Source organism: Pecten maximus, chromosome 9 (assembly GCF_902652985.1).
Source record: "Pecten maximus chromosome 9, xPecMax1.1, whole genome shotgun sequence".
In the NCBI taxonomy this organism is placed as follows: Eukaryota; Metazoa; Mollusca; class Bivalvia; order Pectinida; family Pectinidae; genus Pecten; species Pecten maximus.
In genome coordinates, this window is record NC_047023.1 from 22,186,292 (window position 1) to 22,210,804 (window position 24,513).

Consider the following 24,513-nt stretch of genomic DNA (forward strand, 5'->3'; position numbering starts at 1 on the left):
TAAGTTTTGATATACAGATGGGAACAATAAGCAAATCGTATACAACTATCACGGGGAACAATTTTGAGGCCCGGCAAATTAAGGAATCACTGACAGGTGGCAAAATCAGGTTAGTTTAACGCTACTGTACTGAAATGACGTGAACTTTCATTCGGAATATTTTATTTTGTAACTAATGTGTATAAATTAAGCAACAAATTAATTGATATCTAACAATATGAATAAACCAGAAGTGAAATCGGTATGGGAAAAAAACTATGAAAATAACTGTGATGGACTCCTTTGTTATTAGCGTACTTCATCACCTGGAGTCTTCAATCAATAAGTTACCTGCTGTCAGCAAGAGCAGGAAGCGTCGAACCAAGCTCACCTTAAATAACTTTGTAGGCGTCGAATACATGTGCTGCGCTTGGATAACGCTATCCCATAATATTCGTCTATACTAAAACCGGAAACCGGATAACCGTATTTTCCGGAATCTTAACAAAATTACCACAAATGAAACTAAACAATAAATTCAACATAAAACTAACATTTAGGCTGTAACATACCGGCCCCTTAATCGAGGCTTCAACCGAGATTATCAATTCGCAAAAACGGCCTAATAACCATCAAACACATCAATTAAATCATTATGCTTAATCATAAAATAATTACAATTACAAAAGTACATTTGATATTTCAGTTCGAAATGTCCTTTCACTCAAGCGTTCACCGTATCCATTACTCAATGTCTGACTCGAGCAAGAGCACGAGTTTTGTCACTGGACGCGTTAACACATTGGAAGGGGTCTTAACTTTCACGAATCGCACTAAGTCATGTTTGTCTTTCACAACTTCCTGAATCCTACCGGTTATCCACGCATGCCTAGGTGTACTATCAGCGATCAGCACAAGATCTCCAGTCTGCATATTACGTCGTTTCTTCATCCATTTCTGGCGTCCTTGCAGCTCTTTCAAGACGACCTCCTACGCGAATGACACCATCTTTAACAAAGAGGTCCATCTTGAATAATTTCGAAGTCTTCTTGAGTTTTCGCGACTGAACACCCTTGTCCTGGTGAAGGATCTTGCTTTCGGCTGCGAAGTACTTTCGTTGCTCATACTTAATCAACGCGGCTTCAGCTCGTTCCAGAATATCCACAGACCGGCACGCTGTACGAAGGTTTTTCTGTCCTTTGAGAAGTCTATCCTGTCTCTCTTTCGACAATGCTAACTTTATTTTCTGGTCGCGTTTCACAGGATCAGATTCTGAACTGCTGATGTCCTGTTTTATCTGCCGGCTCCTCTCAACAGCTCCCTGCAGGTTGTCCATAGCTCTCATAAGCCATCCAGTAGCTCTCCTAAGCTTATTAAAGTTGGAGTAATAGTCGAAAAGATTTTCGACACCACTGTTTGTGTCTAAAACAACTGATGTAACGCACGCAGTCGTCCTTATTTCAGGATCATTCTCTTTATCCGTGATCTGAACATCCTTTTCCACAACGGGCCATTCACGTTCGGATTTCCAGAGGAACATTGGTCCACGAGTCCACGAGTCAGGCAACTTCGAAATGCTCGTTCCTCTTGATGCAACATCAGCTGGATTCTCCTTAGTGTTGATGTAATACCAGTCATCTTCCGACGTAGCTTCGTGGATAAGAGCAATGCGGTTAGCTACGAACGTGTGGAAGCGCAAATTCTTGTTTGCGATATACCTTAAGACTGAAGTGCTGTCAGTCCAAAAGATGAATCGATCTATGTTGTAATTCAGCTGTTCTGTCACCATCCTGCCCAACTTCACTAGAGAAGAGGCTGCTGTAAGTTCCATCCGGGGTATAGTCACTGCCTTCAGTGGTGCGACTCTCGCCTTCCCGAACAAGAACGAGCAGTGGATCTTTCCGGTTACATCAACGAGTCGAAGATAGAATACCATTCCATATCCAATGTCACTTGCATCTGCGAAACCATGAAGTTGACAGGAGGTTACCTTGCCGAGGTTTTTCCCTTTGTAACACCGATCAATGGTAACATGCTCTAGTTCAGGTAGCTGAAGCAACCAATCGGTCCAGTCCTTCAGATCTTTTCCTGTGATCTCCTCATCCCATCCCTTACCATCCCTACAAAGTCTTTGCAGAATTGACTTGGCCTTAAGAACAAACGGGGATGCAATTCCTAAAGGATCGTACACTGAGCTGGTTACTGATAGAATACCTCTTCTAGTAACGGGCTTGTCTTTCATCTGAATTTGGAATCCAAGGGAGTCATTCTCCATGAACCAATAAACTCCGAGAGCTCTTTCGATAGGTGGCTTACTATCCAGACTCCACAACTTGACTTCTTGGGCACGATCACCCTCTGGAATAGATTCCACAACCTCATCACTGTTACTCGTCCATTTGGTAAGTCGGAATCCTCCGGATTTACACATTTGAGTCACATCATGTATAAGACTAATCGCCTTCTTCTCTGTAGCAACGGAGGTCAGACAGTCATCGACATACATATTTCTTTTCAGTGTGTCCTGAACTTCTTGGGGAAACCGTTCTTGACTGTCCTCTGCAGTTTTCTGAAGAGCAAAGTTGCAAACACTGGGAGATGATGAGGCTCCAAACAGGTGAACCGTCATCCTGTAGCTCCTTGGCTCATTCGCAGTATTCCCGTTGGGCCACCAGTAAAATCGCAGATAGTCTCTTTCATTTACTGGGACCTTCACCTGATAGAACATCGCTTCAATGTCTCCAATGACAGCCACTGGTTCCTCCCGGAATCGCATCAACACACCAAGAAGATTGTTTGTAAGGTCAGGTCCCTGGAGTAAGTTGTCGTTAAGGGAGACACCTTGATATCGCGCAGAGCAATCAAACACCACTCGAATCTTGTTCTTTTTCTTGTGGTATACACCAAGATGAGGAATGTACCAGACCTTTCCTTTGTCAAATCCCACAGGTGCTGGTTCCGCATGACCTCTCTCCAACAGTGTTTCCATGAAGGCAGTGTAATCTTCTTTGAACTTGGGATCTGCCTTGAACCTGTTCTCAATGCTGCGTAATCTCCGTTTAGCCATTACCGAGTTATCAGGCAAAATAGTGACCTTGTTACGAAATGGCAACGAAACGCAGTAATGTTCTCCATCCTTATAAATAGAGTTTTCAGCCATATATCCAAAAATTGTTTGTCCTCCCTGGAGTTTTCTTTTCTATCGTCAATAAGACGCTCAGGGAAATCGAGGTTCATAGATCTCTTAACCATGTCTTCGATGTCTTCTCCAGACTCATCCTGAATGTGAACTCTGTTGACTTGTATAGTACCGCTTTCTCGAAGAACATTCCAGACCACCCATCCAAGCTTAGTTCTTGTAGCATGTGGTGATCCACTAGGACCTGCAAGCATCTCAATAGGCGAGTAGGCATCTGGTACGTTGCTGCCAATCATCAAACCTATCTCACAGTTAGGCTCAGCTAGTGAAACCTTTGCTAAGTGTTCCCACCTTGACACCTCTGCTTGTGTTGGGATGTGCTTCTTAGACACGGGCATTTTCTCCTTCGTGAACACTCGCGGAAGATCAATAGCATTTTCCGAGTCAATGTCACTTACTTGCAGTCCACTGATGGAAAATGTGTTCATGATAAATGGCTCACCCATTGTACTCAGTGTAAGCTGTGTCTTCTTACCTCTAGCTCCAAGCTGTTTCATAACTGTCTCGGTGCAAAACGAAGCGCTACTACCTGTATCCAAGAATGCGTATGTCTCTATACTATGAGGTTTATCACGCAAGCGAATTCTAACTGGGACTATCGCCATGGCACAAGACACATCCCCCTTTTGATCTTCTTTTGCGATAGCATAACCAGTACTGGCATTCGATACACTAACAACTGACGAGCTTTCTTCGTTGTGTAAGATAGATGGATGACTTTTTTTGCATATGCCGCACTTGGAACGATTACGGCATCTCTTCGACATGTGGCCTTTCTTGAGACAGCCAAAGCATAATCCCTTTTCTTTAATGAAGTTGACTCTTTCGTTCATAGGTTTGGCAGTTAATTTTTTTGCAAGTATCCAAAGAATGGGAAGTAGAGTCACAGAAGAAACACTTATAATTCGGGGCTGGAGGAGGTACGGTGTCACTGGTGCTCTTAGGTATAGAATCTGTAACAATCTCTGGAACTGCATTGCTGGAACGTGCAATCTTTTGCGGAGTCTTTGGTCTTGAAGTCCCAGTGGCAATACTTCCATACGTAGGGTCGTTGATTTTCTTAGCCTCTGTCTTCACAAACTTCACTAAGTCCTTGAACCGAACCTTCCTCTTTGCTTCCTTGTACTTATATACTTGGTTCCTCCATTTATCATGCAGATAGAAGGGTAGTTTGAGCATTAATTTCTTAATATTGTCCGAGTAGTCAAGAACGCCATTTGATTCTGTGCCAACTGCATTATCACACTCTACAAGAAACAAAGAGAAGTCATCGAGTGCCTTCGGGTCTCCAGGACGAATGGTGGGCCAGTCTAATGCTTTCTTGATGAAAGCTGTCGCTATAACTTCCTCATCGCCATAGCGATCCTCCAGCTGACTCATGGCTGCCTTATAAGCCTTGTCGCCGTTAAGATGGCTGAATCCTGACACCACTTTATGTGCATCTCCGAATGTAAGTTGTTCAAGGTAGTTCATCCTTTCATCGTCATCATCAGTGTTGATTACAACCTTCGAGTGAAATTGACGAATAAATCTGCGATATTCTAGAGGATCTCCACTAAACTTCTTTACCTCTGCCACAGGTTTTCTTAAATGTTGAACTACCGACTGAACTACGGTTTGTGAATGGGACGAATCAACATATTGTTCAGGTAGTGTTCTCGATGACACTTCTGCTAAACCAGTCATATGCGGTCTAGGTCTATCATATAGGACTGGAGGGGGACTTGCACAAACACTTTCATCTGTAAATCGTACAGGCAATGGTCGCGGCTTAGGGGAGGTAAATCGCGGTTGCTCGAACGCAAGAGCCTGGTCAACTGAAGCATTAAGATTTTCATTTGAGTCGTACTTGTCGAGTACTCCGCTTCTCGCTTGAGCGACAGCTATACCGGTATCAAGTTCCAGCTCTTCCTCTTTGAGCTTTAGCGACAACTTAGCTAACTCAATTTCATGTTTCTTTGATAACGCTAGTTTCCTCGTCTCTAATAGGCCAGTTTCACAATCGCAAAATGTAAAGAGTTATTTCCCCTGAATTTCGCGAAAACGAGGCTCAGCCTGCTGACAAGTTGACAGTCACAAGGGTGTGCCTAATGAGTGTCCTGTGAGGGTTTTTGCACGCCCCGCAATTCGTTAAGTGATATTATTAAATATTTTTTTCTGTTTCATACAGATGAATATCTAACCTATGAAGATGTCAAATTTGACTTTGATATAACGAGTGCATATTATACAAATGTACCGGCGAACACGAAGTTACGGTGCCATAACCATACGAGTGTCCTGTGAGGAATGAGTGTCCTGTGATTGTTTTTGCGTGCCCCGTAACTCATTAAATGATATTTTAAAATTATTTTTTCTGTATCATACAGATAAACATTGAGCCTATTACCATGCAAAAGTTTACTTTGATTGCACGAGTGCATATTATTTAAATGTACTGTCGAAGTTACATTGCAGGGTGTCCCGCGAGGTGTTCGCACGCCCCGTGATTTTGTTCACAGGTACTTGTGGACATGATTATGTTTTTAATTTAAATGTCTTATTATAGACGATTAAATTATTGTATCACAATCGCATGCTTAATTTGCAAAAAAAAAATATATCGTACCTCGGCCTTTTTTTTTTTTACAAATTAAGCATGCGATTGTGATACAATAATTTAATCGTCTATAATAAAACATTTAAGTTAAAAACATCATAATCATGTCCACAAGTACCTGTGGTCAGAGACCTATATACTATATATAGTATATAGGTCTCTGCTGTGGTGTACTAACTAGTGAGTGTCCTGTGGCGCCGTGCCAACCTCGGGTACTTTGACGCAGGCATGGTCATGATCACTGGTGATCGAACTGCTCAAACTTTAAAACTGTGTCCGTTATATAAGAATTACAAATACACGTACATCTATACGTATCTTCTCCCAAAGTCCGTTTATAAGAATTATACAAGAAATAACTTGTAATATGCATTACCTTCCCATGTATAGAAAATATTGTTGTTATTACTATATGTGCACATGTATATAAAACATACATATAATATATAGGATATCTGTGATACTTATTAGAGTATATATATATACACCTCTTTTATTTAATCACTCGAAAATACACATCACATAAAATAAAAAGCAAACAGAAAATTAACAAAAGGTATAATAATTGTCCTGTTACACTTGTATTCGTTACTGCCTTTTGTTGCGATAATAATGTCCATGACCCGTACATTGACATCGACACAGCATGGGGCTGAATTGAATAGTCGCGACACAAAACTGGTCATTGACAAGTCATCAATCACTTCACATAACTGAGGCAATAATTTACAGGGAGTTAGTTGTCATCACTAATCAATTCATATACTGTTAATCACCTTTTGAAAAAGAAACGATGTCTACAAATAATTATGGTTAATAAAATATAATGAAAAGTAAAATCCTTCAATATTTAACTAACGCTCACGATCGACATGTACACCAAGAAAATGCACAGTTTTAACTTTTAATGTAATTTCTAATTACACGTATTTATTGAAAGTGCAAATATACTGTCTACATAGTTAACGCACTTATAAAGTTTAATACATTTAAATAAATAATTGACGGCAGTACTGTTTTTTCGTACATTACCGATAACAGTTGTTTTTAACATTTAAAATGTATGGCCTTTATTTCGTAGAGCAGCGCAAAAATCTTAACCTATTTACCATTTACTCAGTAATGACTTTTATACTATTAGTTAATATTCATATCTATTACACGCCTATCAATTTAACAAAATGTGCAAAAAACTGACAGGACACTCATCTTACACTTACTGTAAATTCGTCGTAGCATTTGCTAAAATGTACTTGTTCTATCAAAGTGAATTTTTGCACATTGATAGTAATAGACATCGCGTATATGTACGAATTGTGGGGTGTGCAAAAACCGCACTGGACACTGCACCGAAAATGAATGAATTATTATGCTTTCTTCGCATCAAACTCGATGTCAATTTTTGCATGTTAATAGGTTCGATGTTCATCCGTATGATGCAGAAGGAATTAACAGAAAATACTATTTATCGAATTGCGGGGCAAAAACTCACAGGACACTCATTCCTCACGGGTCACTCATTCCTCACAGGACACTCATTCCTCACAGGACACTCATTCCTGGGCTCTCGCATATGTATTGCACCGTAACTTCGCCGGTACATTTGCATATTATACACTAGTCTAATCAGAGTCAAATTGTGCGTATTAAACGATTAGATGTCCATCTATATGATGCAGCTACTATAATTTTGAAATATCAAATAATGAATTACGGGGCGTGAAAAAACCGCTCAGGACACGCATTATTCACTTTAACAAATTTTATTGACGAACTATGACGTTATTCACCTGTCAACCTGTTTGTACTGGACAAGTTTTCAGACATTGACAAATTTTCTGTATTAATAACAGATTACCAGCACATTAGCTTATATATAATGTATAAGTTACTTTACCCTATTAATCATTGCTATATATTGTTGTATTATATATTAAAACCTCTAATTCAAGTATCTTATAGCAATTCATTGATTTATCATAAATGTGTCAATTACATGTAAAAGGAGCAGCACAAACCGGCTATTTTCGGAATCAAACATAAATGAAAAAAGTGTCATGAAGCACTTTGAAAAAAGGTTTCAGCAGTTTAATTAATTATCAGTGATCCATGCCTACGAGATAATTTATTGAGTTGGTGAAAATTAAATTCGACCATTTTCCTCAAGTCTCCACTCCATATGCGATCTTTTGCTGACATTTGCAATTGCTCGTAGGAAATTTCTTTCTCTATGTCAAGCGCCTTAGATAGGTCAATCCCGGCGGTAGAGTCCGATACATCACTGGCATCTATATTATCCGCGGCATTTAACTTGATTTTAAGAGAAATACGTCTCGCTATTAGAGCAGATTTGTTTCCTGTTACATTCTCACCGCTGTATTTTTAAATCTCTTTCAACTCAGCAACCTTCAGTTTGTTTAAATCTTCCGTGTTGTTCAACTTAAAATTCAAAGCCGACATTGTTGACATTGGAGACAAACACGGTAGGCCTGCCTACCTAGTGTCTCTCAGCAGGCTGAGCCTCGTTTTCAGAAACATTCAAGGGAAATAACTCTAAATTGTAGTCGGTTGCGGTGATTGTGAAACGGGTCTATTCTACCCTAACCTGTTCTTCTTTGATACGTTTCAGAGACGCGTATGAACTGGCAGTACTGGAAACGGATACATTATCATCGGCTTCTGGATCAGTTTTCTTTATAATGCCTTGGTCTATTTTCTCGCCAGCCACACTCAACTCTTCGGCTACAGATAAAGTGTTCTTACTCAATGTCATAGCACTCCGCGAAGAAATGTAGTTCTCAATCCAACTTTTGAATTGTTTCGCAGAACCATAATTCTCATTGAACCTTTGAACAAACTCATCATGCTCATGGGAAGAGACTTGGGGCAGCAAAATGTCATACAGTTCCAAATATTTTTCGAACTCACTCATCCACATACTGTATTTTTTACGCACAATATCCAAAGGTTCGTCATCTTCAGTGGCTATTTCTTTTAAATATCTTTCTGACCTACATAGAGACTTGTGTTTTTTGTCAAGCTGTTCCATATTGTACTGCATGCCTTTCTCACTAAATTTTCTGGCCCGTCCAGAATCTGAATTTAAGTCATACTGTACATGTAACCTTCTACAGCTTCTCTGTCTCTAGTAGCCATCTTGATCCAGATCTGTATCACTTAAAAGCTTGAAGATCATACCTCTTACATCTGGGATGATACGTCAATGAGTGTAGGCGTCGAGTACGCCTCGAAATCGTTCTGGCTATCGTAATAATAAATGAGGTCAATTCCATCTTCCTGGCTTCATCTGTGTTTATTATCTTTGACATCAATTCAACAACATACATGTACATTACAGGTGTAGTGACTCAATGATAGTTCTACGTAGATAGATTGACTGTAACGAAAAGAAACAGTACTTATTAGACTAATTAACTAAGCAACAGTTACTATTATGCCTTATCATCTATAACACATCACGAGTTTGATCTGTAGATGAGATCGAGACAACTCGCCCTCTACTATTCAGTATACAATATACATGACTTGACAAGACTAGGACGTTTCGGCCCACAATGAATTTAACCGAACCTGATAAATATAGCAAAATACAATACTATTACAATACTATTACTCTTACACATTTATAGCGGGTTAAACAGCAATGAAACAGCAATGTATCAATCATATGATAGCATACAAATACAGCAGAAATCAAGTGATAGACTAGAATGCACGAGGGACTTGTCGTCTGTCCACGGTTCACTGACATATTTATATATTGGCCGAATTATCCAAAATGACATTATAACATGATGACATGGATTCCTAAACAAGCATAAAGCATATTCAAATCATTCAACAGTAATTAGTTACCGTATCGTATCCTACGATAGTCCGTACGAATCTTCTCATAGGTCCTACTCAAAACATGTGCTGCGCTTGGATAACGCTATCCCATAATATTCGTCTATACTAAAACCGGAAACCGGATAACCGTATTTTCCGGAATCTTAACAAAATTACCACAAATGAAACTAAACAATAAATTCAACATAAAACTAACATTTAGGCCGTAACAAACTTGACCAGCTTTCTAACCGATTCTTAATAATTCGAAAACAACAACTTATGGTAAATAACCTTCAAAGTCTTCTCCTAAATTCGATGAGGTTCTAACTCTATAATTATTGATTAACACCATTGTTTTTTCTTAATTTCTCTCAAGGGTCGATGTAACACTGACTTTCGTATGTGACACATTTTACTACGGAGACTGCACTAAATACTGTAAGGAAGATCCATGCCGTTACAGGTGCGACAAGAATGGAGACAAAATCTGTCTCCCAGGTAAATATAATCTTATGCTTCAAAGTCTGTGTCCCAGGTAAATATAAACTTATGTTACAAAGTCTGTGCCCCAGGTAAATATAAACTTATGTTACAAAGTCTGTGTCCCAGGTAAATTTATAATTGTGTTAAAAAGTCTGTGTCACAGGTTAATATATCATTGTGTTACAATGTCTGTGTCCCAGGTAAATTTATCATTATGTTACAATGTCTGTGTCCCAGGTAAATGTATCATGGTTTTACAAAGTCTCTGTCCCAGGTAAATAGAAAATTGTGTTACAAAATCTGTGTCCCAGGTAAATATATCAATGTGTTACAAAGTCTGTGTCCAAGGTAAATATATCATTGTGTTAAAAAGTCTGTGTCCAAGGTAAATAGAAAATTGTGTTACAAGTCTGTGTGCCAGGTAAATGTATCACTGTGTTACAAAGTCTGTGTCCCAGGTAAATATAACCTTATGTTACAAAGTCTGTATACCAGGTAAATACATCACTGTGTTACAAAGTCTGTGTCCCAGGTAAAAAGATAAGTGTGTTAAAAAGTCTGTCTACCAGGTAAATATAACCTTATGTTACAAAGTCTGTGTTCCATGTAAATATATCACTGTGTTACAAAGTCTGTGCCCCAGGTAAATAAAAACTTATGTTACAAAGTCTGTGTCCCAGGTAAATTTATAATTGTGTTAAAAAGTCTGTGTCACAGGTAAATATATCATTGTGTTACAATGTATGTGTCCCAGGTAAATTTATCATTATGTTACAATGTCTGTGTCCCAGGTAAATAAATCATGGTTTTACAAAGTCTGTGTCCCAGGTAAATAGAAAATTGTGTTACAAAGTCTGTGTCCCAGGTAAATATATCACTGTGTTACAAAGTCTGTGTCCAAGGTAAATAGAAAATTGTGTTACAAAGTCTGTGTGCCAGGTAAATGTATCACTGTGTTACAAAGTCTGTGTCCCAGGTAAATATAACCTTATGTTACAAAATCTGTATACCAGGTAAATACATCACTGTGTTACAAAGTCTGTGTCCCAGGTAAATAGATAAATGTGTTAAAAAGTCTGTCTACCGGGTAAATATAACCTTATGTTACAAAGTCTGTGTTCCATGTAAATATATCACTGTGTTACAAAGTCTGTCTACCAGGTAAATACATCACTGTGTTACAAAGTCTATGTCCCAGGTAAATTTATCATTATGTTACAATGTCTGTGTCCCAGGTAAATATATCATGGTTTTACAAAGTCTGTGTCCCAGGTAAATAGAAAATTGTGCAACAAAGTCTGTGTCCCAGGTAAATATATCACTGTGTTACAAAGTCTGTGTCAAAGGTAAATGTATCACTGTGTTTCAAAGTCTGTGTCCCAGGTAGATATAACCTGATGTTACAAAGTCTGTATACCAGGTAAATACATCACTGTGTTACAAAGTCCGTGTCCCAGGTAAATAGATAATTGTGTTAAAAAGTCTGTCTACCAGGTAAATATAACCTTATGTTACAAAGTCTGTGTTCCATGTAAATATATCACTGTGTTACAAAGTCTGTCTACCAGGTAAATACATCACTGTGTTACAAAGTCTATGTCCCAGGTAAATTTATCATTATGTTACAATGTCTGTGTCCCAGGTAAATATATCATGGTTTTACAAAGTCTGTGTCCCAGGTAAATAGAAAATTGTGCAACAAAGTCTGTGTCCCAGGTAAACATATCACTGTGTTACAAAGTCTGTGTCAAAGGTAAATGTATCACTGTGTTACAAAGTCTGTGTCCCAGGTAGATATAACCTGATGTTACAAAGTCTGTATACCAGGTAAATACATCACTGTGTTACAAAGTCCGTGTCCCAGGTAAATAGATAATTGTGTTAAAAAGTCTGTCTACCAGGTAAATATAACCTTATGTTACAAAGTCTGTGTTCCATGTAAATATATATGTAAATATATCACTGTGTTACAAAGTCTGTGCCCCAGGTAGATATAAACTTATGTTACAAAGTCTGTGTCCCAGGTAAATTTATAATTGTGTTAAAAAGTCTGTGTCACAGGTAAATATATCATTGTGTTACAATGTCTGTGTCCCAGGTAAATGTATCATTATGTTACAATGTCTGTGTATCAGGTAAATAAATCATGGTTTTACAAAGTCTGTGTCCCAGGTAAATAGAAAATTGTGTTACAAAGTCTGTGTCCCAGGTAAATATATCACTGTGTTACAAAGTCTGTGTCCAAGGTAAATAGAAAATTGTGTTACAAAGTCTGTGTGCTAGGTAAATGTATCACTGTGTTACAAAGTCTGTGTCCCAGGTAAATATAACCTTATGTTACAAAATCTGTATACCAGGTAAATACATCACTATGTTACAAAGTCTGTGTCCCAGGTAAATAGATAAATGTGTTACAGAGTCTGTGTCCCAGGTAAATAGATAATTATGTTACAAAGTCTTTGTCCCAGGTAAATATAAACTTATGTTACAAAGTATGTGTGTCGGGTAAATATATCACTGTGTTACAAAGTCTGTGTCCCAGGTAACTATCAACTGATGTTACAAAGTCTGTGTCCCAGGTAAATGTATCATTATGTTACAAAGTCTGTGTCCCAGGTAAATAGATAATTGTGTTACAATGTCTGTCTCCCAGGTAAATATAAACTGATGTTACAATGTCTGCGTCCCGGGTAAATATATCATTGTGTTACAAAGTCTGTGTCCTAAGTTAAGATGTAATTGTGTAATGTGAAACAAGTCTTCCTCGCAGGTAGATATATCAAGTTCAACTTCGTGTTATTCCATGGACATACCGCCCCATAATTGAAAATAACAACATGATCATTCATAAATATTCAACAGTACAAACACACGAGAAACGGAGTGATCAACATGATATTGTAAGCTCATTCTAAAAACGTGCATCTCAATAGTTTAATAAGATGATATTCAACTATTTAATTTTTCTGTCCTTTTTCTGAAAGCTATACTTAGATTATGCGGCGAAAGTTTTATTATAGATAAACACTTTTTATAAACACTATTAATAGACTTAATTAGATAAAATTGTAAAGAAAATTATCAACTTAATGCTTATATAATACTCATCGTGATATCCCATTTATCCTATTAATGATTTCTTGCTGATACACATCCTTAATTCTATTTTATATTACACTATTCCATTATTTATCAGGTTTCTAGAATATATTTCATTTCCTTGAATATGAATGCTTACCTTTTTAATACTATGTCTGGCTGTTTGTGGGATGACTTGGAATTGACCTTGTAACCTCGCTTTCAAACATATATTTGTGCTTTAAGTTTCTTCATATCAATTCCTTCGTTTTGTGTGATGATCTGATATTTTTGGCATTGCCATTGCCACCGTATAGAATCTTAACTTAGTTTTCCTGAACATAAGCTTTTATTGTTCAATGATCTTTTTACAATCGAATATTTTTTATCCATAAATGTTCCTAGTTAAAATGTTTGTGTACCCCATTCAAGTCTATCTAAAGAACCTTATTGTTATCGCTGCTTCTGCTACACCGGAATTTGTATAAATCCAGAGTTAATGTGCGATCAACAGATGGTTCTAACGGAAATTTGGATCTGTGTCACGCTCAAAACGGCGGACAAAAAAATATATATATAAAAAAAAAAAAAAAAAAAACTAAGCAAAACATATTTAAAACAAATAATAATAACGAAATAAAAAAAAACAAAAAAAACCCACAAATACTTTTATTGAACAGGACGTGCCACTGTATAGGAAGTGTAATGTCGATTCGGACCTCTCTTACTTTAAAAAAAAATGGCCGCCGTACCAAATTCTTGTTACTGCTACTACTAAATGAGAAAAAAAATGTGTATGGCTCCATGATGGTTCTGACTGAAACTTTGATCCATGTCATATTCGAGAGGAACACCATCTTGAAAAGCTTTTTTTATGTGAGATTGTACATATTCAATCAATACCTTCATTTATATGTAACTTGATCCATGGAGGTTTTAACTTAAATTTGGGACAATTGGAAATTCAAAATGGCCGCCATGGTAACCATCTTATAATGTTTTACTGCTCCAATTTCCTGTTTGGATAATGTAGCAGAGTTTGAGCCTTCATTGGGGGGGGGGGGGGGGGGGGGGGGGGGGTGAATTGTGCAAATTAGTCCGCTCAAACTGACCATAATCGCAGACTCCATAATTATGCTCAGCCGCCAGTTTATATTCATATGTACATCGCTGGTTCCTTCAAACTATTTACCAATATGACATCATTGCTGGTAGTAATCAGTATTGGCGTCTGTTTTAATCTGATCTACATGACGAGTTAAAAGAGATTACTAATAACAAAATTACGTTTATAATTTCAGGATGGTCAGGGAGCGACTGTAACACTACAAATCAAAGTATAACACCAACGTGTACTATCACCACTACAACTCCTACCACCACTACAAATTTTACCGACACTATAGATTTTACCAACACTACAACTCAAGCCACCACTACAGATTCTACCACCACTACAACTCCTACCAACACTACAACTCCAACCACCACTACAACTCCTACCACCACTACAACTCCTACCACCACTACAACTCCAACCACCACTACAAATTTCACCACCACTACGACTCCTACCACCACTACAACTCCAACCACCACTACATATTTTACCAACACTACAGATTTTACCAACACTACAGATCTTACCAAAACTACAGATCTTACCAACACTACAGATTTTACAAACACTACAGATATTACCAACACTACAGATCTTACCAACACTACAGATCTTACCAACACTACAGATCTTACCAACACTACAAATTATTCCACCACTACAACTCCTATCACCACTACAACTCCAACCACCACTACAAACCCAAAAAAAAGAAACAAAAAGATTTTACCCCAAACCCACACCAACAACTCCCAACCACCCAAACCCCACACAAAACCCCAAAACCCCACCCCAAAAAACCAACCCCCAAAAAAACCAACCCCCCCACCCCCCCCAAACCCACCCCCCCAAAATCCCCCCACCAAAACCCCCAACCCCAACACTACAATTTAAACCCCCCCCAAAAACCCCCAAAATTCAAAAACCACTCAAACCCCACCCTCCCCCCCCCCTCCCCCCCCGTTTCCCCCAAAAACCCCTACCCCCATACAATCCAAACCAGTCCTCCCCATACCTCCTCCCCCCAAACCCACCCCCCCAAAAAACCCACCCCAAAAAACCCCCAAAAAAACCCCAAAAAATTTACCCCAACAAAACCCCCCCCCCCCCCCCAAAAAAAGGCGGCAAACCACGAACCCATTTAAAAGGGGAAAAACCCCGGGGGGGGCCCAAAAAAAAACCCCCCCCCCCAACCAAACCCCCCCCCCAAAAAAACCCCAAAAACCCCCCCCCCTTTTTAAAAAACCCCCACAAAACCCCCCCAAAACCCCAAAAAAAAATTAAACCCAAAATTACCCCCTTCCCCCAAAAAAATTCCAATACAATAAACCCCTAAATCCCCCCTCCCTTTAAAAAAATACTTTTTTTGAAGGCCCTCCCCCTTTTTGGGGGAAGGCCCAAGCCCGGGGAAAAAAGGAAATTGGGAAGGGTTTTTTGGGTTTTGGTGTAAAAAAATGCCCAAATTTTTTTTTAAAAACCTTAAAAAAAAGTTCGCCTTTGGGATTTTTTAAACCCGGGTTTAATTCCTTGGTTCAATAAAAATTTTTTTTACCTTTAATCCTTTCATAAAAACTACCCAAACTCCCCATTACTTTCCCGGGCGGAGTATTTTTTTAAACAAAATTTTAAAGTTTATTAAAAAAATTTTTAATTACAATTTTAACCCCAAAAAAAACCTTTTACAACTTAAAACCCCTCCCCCTCCCCCTTTTTTTTAATATTTTTCCCCAAAAAATCAATTTGCCCCATCTTCAAAAACAAAAAAAAAAAAAAAATTTCCCGCACAATCTACACCCTAAATTCCCCCACCAAACCGTACCCGAGCGCAAAAGACGTTTTAATTCTGCAACAGCGGGACACAACACCGGAAATGTAATTTGATGATACGTTGTGAATTTGTGCTATTACAAAAATAGTATATACCTACTTTCTAATAACATTATTCAATACCATATCATATCCAATAACATATTTAAGCATTACTCTGCCTACTTCGGAAAGTTATTATTTTATAACTCTCACAGGATTACAGTTACACATTGAGTTAACGCGTTAGATAAATTTGATATGATATACATATTCAAAATTATATGCCTCTTCAGTAAAATATGTCTATCCAATTATACAGCTGTATATACTTATCCAGTGCAATATGTCATGGAGTAGTAGAGTATATTTCCATAGAATCAGATTTGTATTATGTTTTATTAAACATTATGATGATATTTGCTGAATATTGATATGCCATAACCGTATTTTATTTCCATGTTGACAGGACTTGGATACGACACTCCTGGCAGTGGTAATAGGTGTTTTGGCACTTTTCATCATAATGGCAGTGATTTGTTCCCTCATCTTCAGGTAATTAATCAAATAACAAAGGTATAAAAGTAGACATCACTGCACTGGTAGACGTCAGTACACCAGTAGTCGTCACTCCACCATTAGACATCACTACACCAGTAGACACCAGTATACATCAGTAGACATCAGTATACCAGTAGACATCAGTATACCAGTAGACAACAGTATACAAGTAGACATCAGTATACCAGTAGACATCAGTAGACACCAGTAGACATCAGTACACCAGTAGACATCAGTACACCCGTAGACATCAGTACACCAGTAGACAACAGTATACCAGTAGACATCACTACACCAGTAGACATCAGTAGACATCAGTAGACATCAGTATACCAGTAGACATCAGCATACTAGTAGACATCAGTAGACATCAGTACACCAGTAGACAACAGTATACCAGTAGACAACAGTATACTAGTAGACATCAGTACACCAGTAGACAACAGTATACCAGTAGACAACAGTATACCAGTAGATATCAGTACACCCGTAGACAACAGTAGACATCAGTAGACATCAGTATACCAGTAGACAACAGGATACCAGTAGACATCAGTAGACATCAGTAAACATCAGTTGACATCAGTAAACCAGTAGACAACAGTATACATCAGTACACCAGTAGACATAAGTAGACATCAGTAGACATCAGTACACCAGTAGACATCAGTACACCAGTAGACATCAGTAGACATCAGTACACCAGTAGACAACAGTATACCAGTAGACAACAGTATACTAGTAGACATCAGTACACCAGTAGACAACAGTATACCAGTAGACAACAGTATACCAGTAGATATCAGTACACCCGTAGACAACAGTAGACATCAGTAGACATCAGTATACCAGTAGACAACAGGATACCAGTAGACATCAGTAGACATCAGTAAACATCAGTTGACATCAGTAAACCAGTAGACAACAGTATACATCAGTACACCAGTAGACATAAGTAGACATCAGTAGACATCAGTACACCAGTAGACATCAGTACACCAGTAGACATCAGTAGACATCAGTACACCAGTAGACAACAGTATACCAGTAGACATCACTACACCAGTAGACATCAGTAGACATCAGTATACCAGTAGACATCACTACACCAGTAGACATCAGTAGACATCAGTAGACACCAGTAGACATAAGTAGACATCACTACACGAGTAGACATCAGTAGAATTCAGTATACCGATAGACATCAGTACACCAGTAGACATCAGTATACCAGTAGACAACAATAAACCAGTAGACATCAGTACACCAGTAGACATCAGTATACCAGTAGACATCAGTAAACACCAGTAAACATCAGTAGACATCAGTACACCAGTAGACATCAGTATACCAGTAGACATCAGTAGACAACAGTATACTAGTAGACAACAGTATACCAGTAGACATCAGTATATCAGTAGACGTCAGTAGTCATCACTATACCAGTAGACATCACTACACCAGTAGACATCAGTAGACGTCAGTAGTCATCACTATACCAGTAGACATCACTACACCAGTAGACATCAGTAGACGTCAGTAGTCATCACTATACCAGTAGACATCACTACACCAGTAGACATCAGTATACCAGTAGACATCACTACACCAGTAGACATCACTACACCAGTAGACATCAGTATACCAGTAGACATCAGTACACCCGTAGACATCAGTAGACATCACTATACCAGTAGACATCAGTAAACATCAGTAGACATCAGTAGACATCAGTATACCAGTAGACATCACTATACCAGTAGACATCAGTAAACATCAGTACACCAGTAGACATCAGTACATCAGTAGACATCAGTATGTCAGTAGACATCAGTAGACATCAGTACACCAGTAGACATTAGTAGACATCAGTAGACATCAGTACACCAGTAGACATCAGTAGACATCAGTACACCAGTAGACATCAGTAGACATCAGTAGACATCAGTACACCAGTAGACATCAGTATACCAGTAGATATCAGTACTCCAGTAGACATCACTACACCAGTAGACATCAGTATACCAGTAGACATCAGTACACCCGTAGACATCAGTAGACATCACTATACCAGTAGACATCAGTAGACATCAGTACACCAGTAGACATCAGTAGACATCAGTACACCAGTAGACATCAGTAGACATCAGTAGACATCAGTACACCAGTAGACATCAGTATACCAGTAGATATCAGTACTCCAGTAGACATCACTACACCAGTAGACATCAGTATACCAGTAGACATCAGTACACCCGTAGACATCAGTAGACATCACTATACCAGTAGACATCAGTAAACATCAGTAGACATCAGTAGACATCAGTAGACATCAGTATACCAGTAGACATCACTATACCAGTAGACATCAGTAAACATCAGTACACCAGTAGACATCAGTACATCAGTAGACATCAGTATGTCAGTAGACATCAGTAGACATCAGTACACCAGTAGACATTAGTAGACATCAGTAGACATCAGTACACCAGTAGACATCAGTAGACATCAGTACACCAGTAGACATCAGTAGACATCAGTAGACATCACTACACCAGTAGACATCAGTAGACATCAGTATACATCAGTTAACACCAGTAGACATCAGTTAACACCAGTAGACATCACTACACCAGTAGACATCAGTAGACATCACTACACCAGTAGACATCAGTAGACACCAATAGACATCAGTAGACATAAGTAGACATCAGTAGACATCAGTAGACATCAGTAGACATCAGTAGACATCAGCAGACATCAGTAGACATCAGTACACCAGTAGACATAAGTAGAAATCAGTATACCAGCAGACATCAGTACACCAGTAGACATCAGTACACCAGTAAACATCACTACATCAGTATACCAGCAGACATCACTACATTAGTATACCAGTAGACATCAGTAGACATCAGTAGACATTAGTATACCAGTAGACATCAGTATACCAATAGACATCCGGGCGGTTGTTTAGAGGAACAAGGACGTACACATGTTGGAGATACGCCCTTGTTCCGCTACACAATCGATCGGTACATCGGTAGATATAAGTACACGGACCGGTCTGTGCTGTCAGGGTTGTGTATGGCCTGCGACGGGCCTCGCATATGTTAATCAGTGAGGTAGTCACCAACTACTTCAAGAAGATCCCGTCTCGAAATGACCCTTACTAAACACGGGCCAATAAACCCAGGCAAACAAACAAACAAACTATCTGTGGTCTTTACGTACTTACTACGGAACCTTCGAGACCTTTGTTTGTCGGGTGTAGCGTCTTTTAATATACATGTATATCACTATTGAATACAGATCTCATCTGTACTTTATACAGTACCCCACTGACACAATCAATACCTGAAAGGGCAAAACATTTAAAGTTAAATGTGTCATCAATGGACACCAACGTGTACTATCACCACTACAACTCCTACCACCACTACAAATTTTACCGACACTATAGATTTTACCAACACTACAACTCAAGCCACCACTACAGATTCTACCACCACTACAACTCCTACCAACACTACAACTCCAACCACCACTACAACTCCTACCACCACTACAACTCCTACCACCACTACAACTCCAACCACCACTACAAATTTCACCACCACTACGACTCCTACCACCACTACAACTCCAACCACCACTACATATTTTACCAACACTACAGATTTTACCAACACTACAGATCTTACCAAAACTACAGATCTTACCAACACTACAGATTTTACAAACACTACAGATATTACCAACACTACAGATCTTACCAACACTACAGATCTTACCAACACTACAGATCTTACCAACACTACAAATTATTCCACCACTACAACTCCTATCACCACTACAACTCCAACCACCACTACAACTCCAACCACCACTACAGATACTATCAGTATACCAGTAGACATCACTATACCAGTAGACATCAGTAAACATCAGTACACCAGTAGACATCAGTACATCAGTAGACATCAGTAGACATCAGTAGACATCAGTAGACATCAGTATATCAGTAGACATCAGTAGACATCAGTATATCAGTAGACATCAGTATATCAGTAGACATCAGTAGACATCAGTACACCAGTAGACATCAGTAGACATCAGTACACCAGTAGACATCAGTATATCAGTAGACATCAGTAAACATCAGTATACATCAGTTTACCAGTAGACATCACTACACCAGTAGACATCAGTAGACATCACTACACCAGTACACATCAGTAGACACCAATAGACATCAGTAGACATAAGTAGACATCAGTAGACATCAGTAGACATCAGTACACCAGTAGACATAAGTAGAAATCAGTATACCAGCAGACATCAGTACACCAGTAGACATCAGTACACCAGTAGACATAAGTAGAAATCAGTATACCAGCAGACATCAGTACACCAGTAGACATCAGTACACCAGTAGACATCACTACATCAGTATACCAGCAGACATCACTACATCAGTATACCAGTAGACATCAGTAGACATTAGTAGACATTAGTATACCAGTAGACATCAGTATACCAATAGACATCCGGGCGATTGTTTAGAGGAACAAGGACGGACACATGTTGGAGATACGCCCTTGTTCCGCTACACAATCGATCGGTACATCGGTAGATATAAGTACACGGACCGGTCTGTGCTGTCAGGGTTGTGTATGGCCTGCGACGGGCCTCGCATATGTTAATCAGTGAGGGAGTCACCAACTACTTCTAGAAGATCCCGTCTCGAAATGACCCTAACTAATCATGGGCCAATAAACCCAGGCAAACAAACAAAAAACTATCTGTGGTCTTTACGTACTTACTACGGAACCTTCGAGACCTTTGTTTGTCGGGTGTAGTGTCGTTTGATATACATGTATATTACTATTGAATTCAGATCTCATCTATACTGTATACAGTACCCCACTGACACACTCAATAGCTGAAAGGGCAAAATATTTAAAGTTAAATGTGTCATCAATGGACATTTAAAAATCAATATATCAATCTATACATAATTTACCTTCGTCATGTGCAATCGTGTGTCGGTGTACTTAATATAGTCCGATAGAGTCGATGGCATGGCTACACGCGGTGTGAGCGTTTTATCGATATACTAAATAAGGTATTAGGACGTCTAAACAGCAAATCCAGTCAAAACAGCGATATTTTACAAACCTACAAATTCCTACAGTGATACAATTGAACAAAAGTGACTTGATAACTTTTAGTACTGATCATTGCAAACCGTGGATCTTGCTGTTGACATGCATTTTATGTGAAAAATGCTTGTTTCGGGGGGTTAATTAGCTCATTTGTATCGCATATATTGCACAAAAGAGCCATGTCGCTTTAATCACAAGTGTATAAAGCACACAATAGGAGCAATAGGTCTGTTCTGATTCGACTTTATAATATGTATAAACACCGATTTCATTTTGAAAGTATGATATATGAGCATTTTCATAGATTGAAATGCCTCCCTTTATGCCATATTTGTGTAATATTATTCACAGCCGCCATTTGCATTTCAAGGTCAAAACAAAGTGTTTAGTTCAACCGGCCAAGCAAATACTCCTGTCCTGTGCTATAGACACTTGTGAGCATAACAGCTTGGCTATTTTTCAGGTTTGGTTATTGAAAATTATTCCATGCTACATCTTACTACAAAGTAACTATAGAGAAAACACTGTTAGCATCTGCAACAAATGATTGCTGATGTTAAGAAACTACATGTCCAAACAAACATTTTGGTATATTACATGGATATTTTTGAGCATTTTAAAAAATAAATCGTGTATCAAATTCAACATTATTCTCTTCTATAGATGACCCTAAAGTTCGAAATCACGGATTGGATAATCCGTATTCCTCTAGTTAGTGAGTTTTTTCTATGAATCATGTAGACATTTTGATGTACGTATCCCTTATGTAGCAACTTAAGGCTTGATATTATAAAAAGTAAACCTTTGTGATACAGAAAACGATAACGATAATTGAAGCATCAGTTTAGATGATAGAATATTTATATATATATAGTAATGCCTGGATGTTAACATCATGTGTCTTAAATAAATATTTCATATATATTAACACGTGACATGACATTAAAACACTTGTTTCATTTGATCACGTAACAGACGTAACAGGCATTAAAACAACAGGTATGAGAAAAACGATGGTAGCGATGCTCTTATATTATATGTTTATCATTATTGAAACATGTTAGCATTGATAAAATTATATATTTTTTGTCTGCTTGTTGGGTGTATGGTCCCATATCTGATGAATAACTAGGAAATGTGTAAGGCGGAAACGCATTGTAGTAGTTTGTGGCTACCTCACTTACGCGAGGCCTGTTGCATATCACCCAAAGTAATCAAAGTAAAGTGTCTATCCATGATCAAAGTTTCCATAAGCAACATAAACGACTTCAAGTAGGGATAGAACTCTCACCTCTGACCTTCACTGGAGGTTACATTGGCCTGTCCTCTAACGGCTGGGCTATTTCGTTACCAGCCTATTGTAAAAAGCGTATCCTACAATGAGAACATTTAGCGTTAGTAAGTTTTGTATCGGTAACTTATGGAAGAATCACCGATTAAGCAGATTTATCTAGTCATTTTCTGTTTTATTAGTAAACTTGTGGCTCATAACTTTTCATATTGGATGAGACATATTTGCCGTTGTCACAATCCACTCTCGTGAACATAATTGTGTTATATGTTTATGTTTTTTTTGTTTCCAGAAAGCGGAAACGGAACTTGAAAACTAAGAAAAAATCAGGACCACCTATTGGCATCCGACTTACTGCTATAGAGACCTTATCTGACTGCTAGACTCGTTACAGAGAAAGTTTATTGTAAATTTTATATTATTGTATTCATGTATATATATGAATATTATACCTCATTCATTTAAGTGCCTATTTGAGTCTAGTAGTTGCTCCGGTCCATATATAGTATATGGCCCGGAGTCAAGGGCCGAAGTCCTTGACTCCGGGCCGACGCTATATGAAAATGACGTCATAATACCAAGTTGACGTCGTCATATTATGACGTCATCATTTCAGACACTGAGCGAAATGGCGTCTGGCAGTGATAGATTTGCGTCCTTGGACGAAACCGAACTTGTTTCGATAACCGATGCGAAGGACTCCATCAATACCAAACAAGCAACTAAATACGCAGTGAACACCTTCCGTTCCTATTTAAAAGAAAAATCTACAACAGAGGATTTCGAAAACTTTACGAATGAGGAACTAAACAACAAGTTGAGGAAGTTCTACGCTGAACTAAGGACTAAAAGTGGAGAACTTTATAAACGTACCAGCCTTCTTTCTCTTCGCTCAGGCCTGCAACGGTATTTATGTAGCAAGCATTCTATTGATATAATTAACAATTCTGATTTTAAATCTAGCAATGAAATGTTTTCTTCAGTATGTAAGGATGTGTACAAAAAAGGAAAGGGGAACGTTGTTCACAAATCAGTTATAGAGAAAGAAGATCTGAACAAACTTTATACAACTATTGTATTTGGGGTTGTGTTGGTCATATTCGGTATAATATAACAAATATTGCATGTCACTTCGGGCAATATGGGAGTTTATGTTCCATATACATATATTTGGGTGACTGACCAGTCCATAAACTCCCATATTGCCCTCAGTGCCATGCAATATTTATTAAACATTTCATTAAACAATATATTATAAAGCTATCATTACTGTGTGTTTACAGCATGTTTGACATTGTATAATCTATTTATAAAGTGAATTTCATATAATACTCCGAAAGTACGTGTGATCCTCATCCAAACAATATACAGAAAAAA

General features: G+C 38.4%; 1 protein-coding gene and 1 long non-coding RNA gene across 2 annotated transcripts; one reads left to right on the forward strand and one right to left on the reverse strand.

Moving 5' to 3' along the window:
• Positions 1 to 913: 913 nt before the first annotated feature.
• LOC117333930 lies at positions 914 to 3,046 on the reverse strand. Its single transcript, XM_033893348.1, has one exon. It carries the CDS (start codon positions 3,044 to 3,046, stop codon positions 914 to 916), a length of 2,133 nt encoding a protein of 710 aa, XP_033749239.1.
• A 13,095-nt stretch (positions 3,047 to 16,141) lies between these two features.
• LOC117334977 lies at positions 16,142 to 23,456 on the forward strand. Its single transcript, XR_004534265.1, has 3 exons — positions 16,142 to 16,182; positions 16,586 to 16,671; positions 23,429 to 23,456. It is a non-coding gene; the product is annotated as an uncharacterized LOC117334977 (long non-coding RNA).
• The last annotated feature ends 1,057 nt before the right edge of the window (positions 23,457 to 24,513 follow it).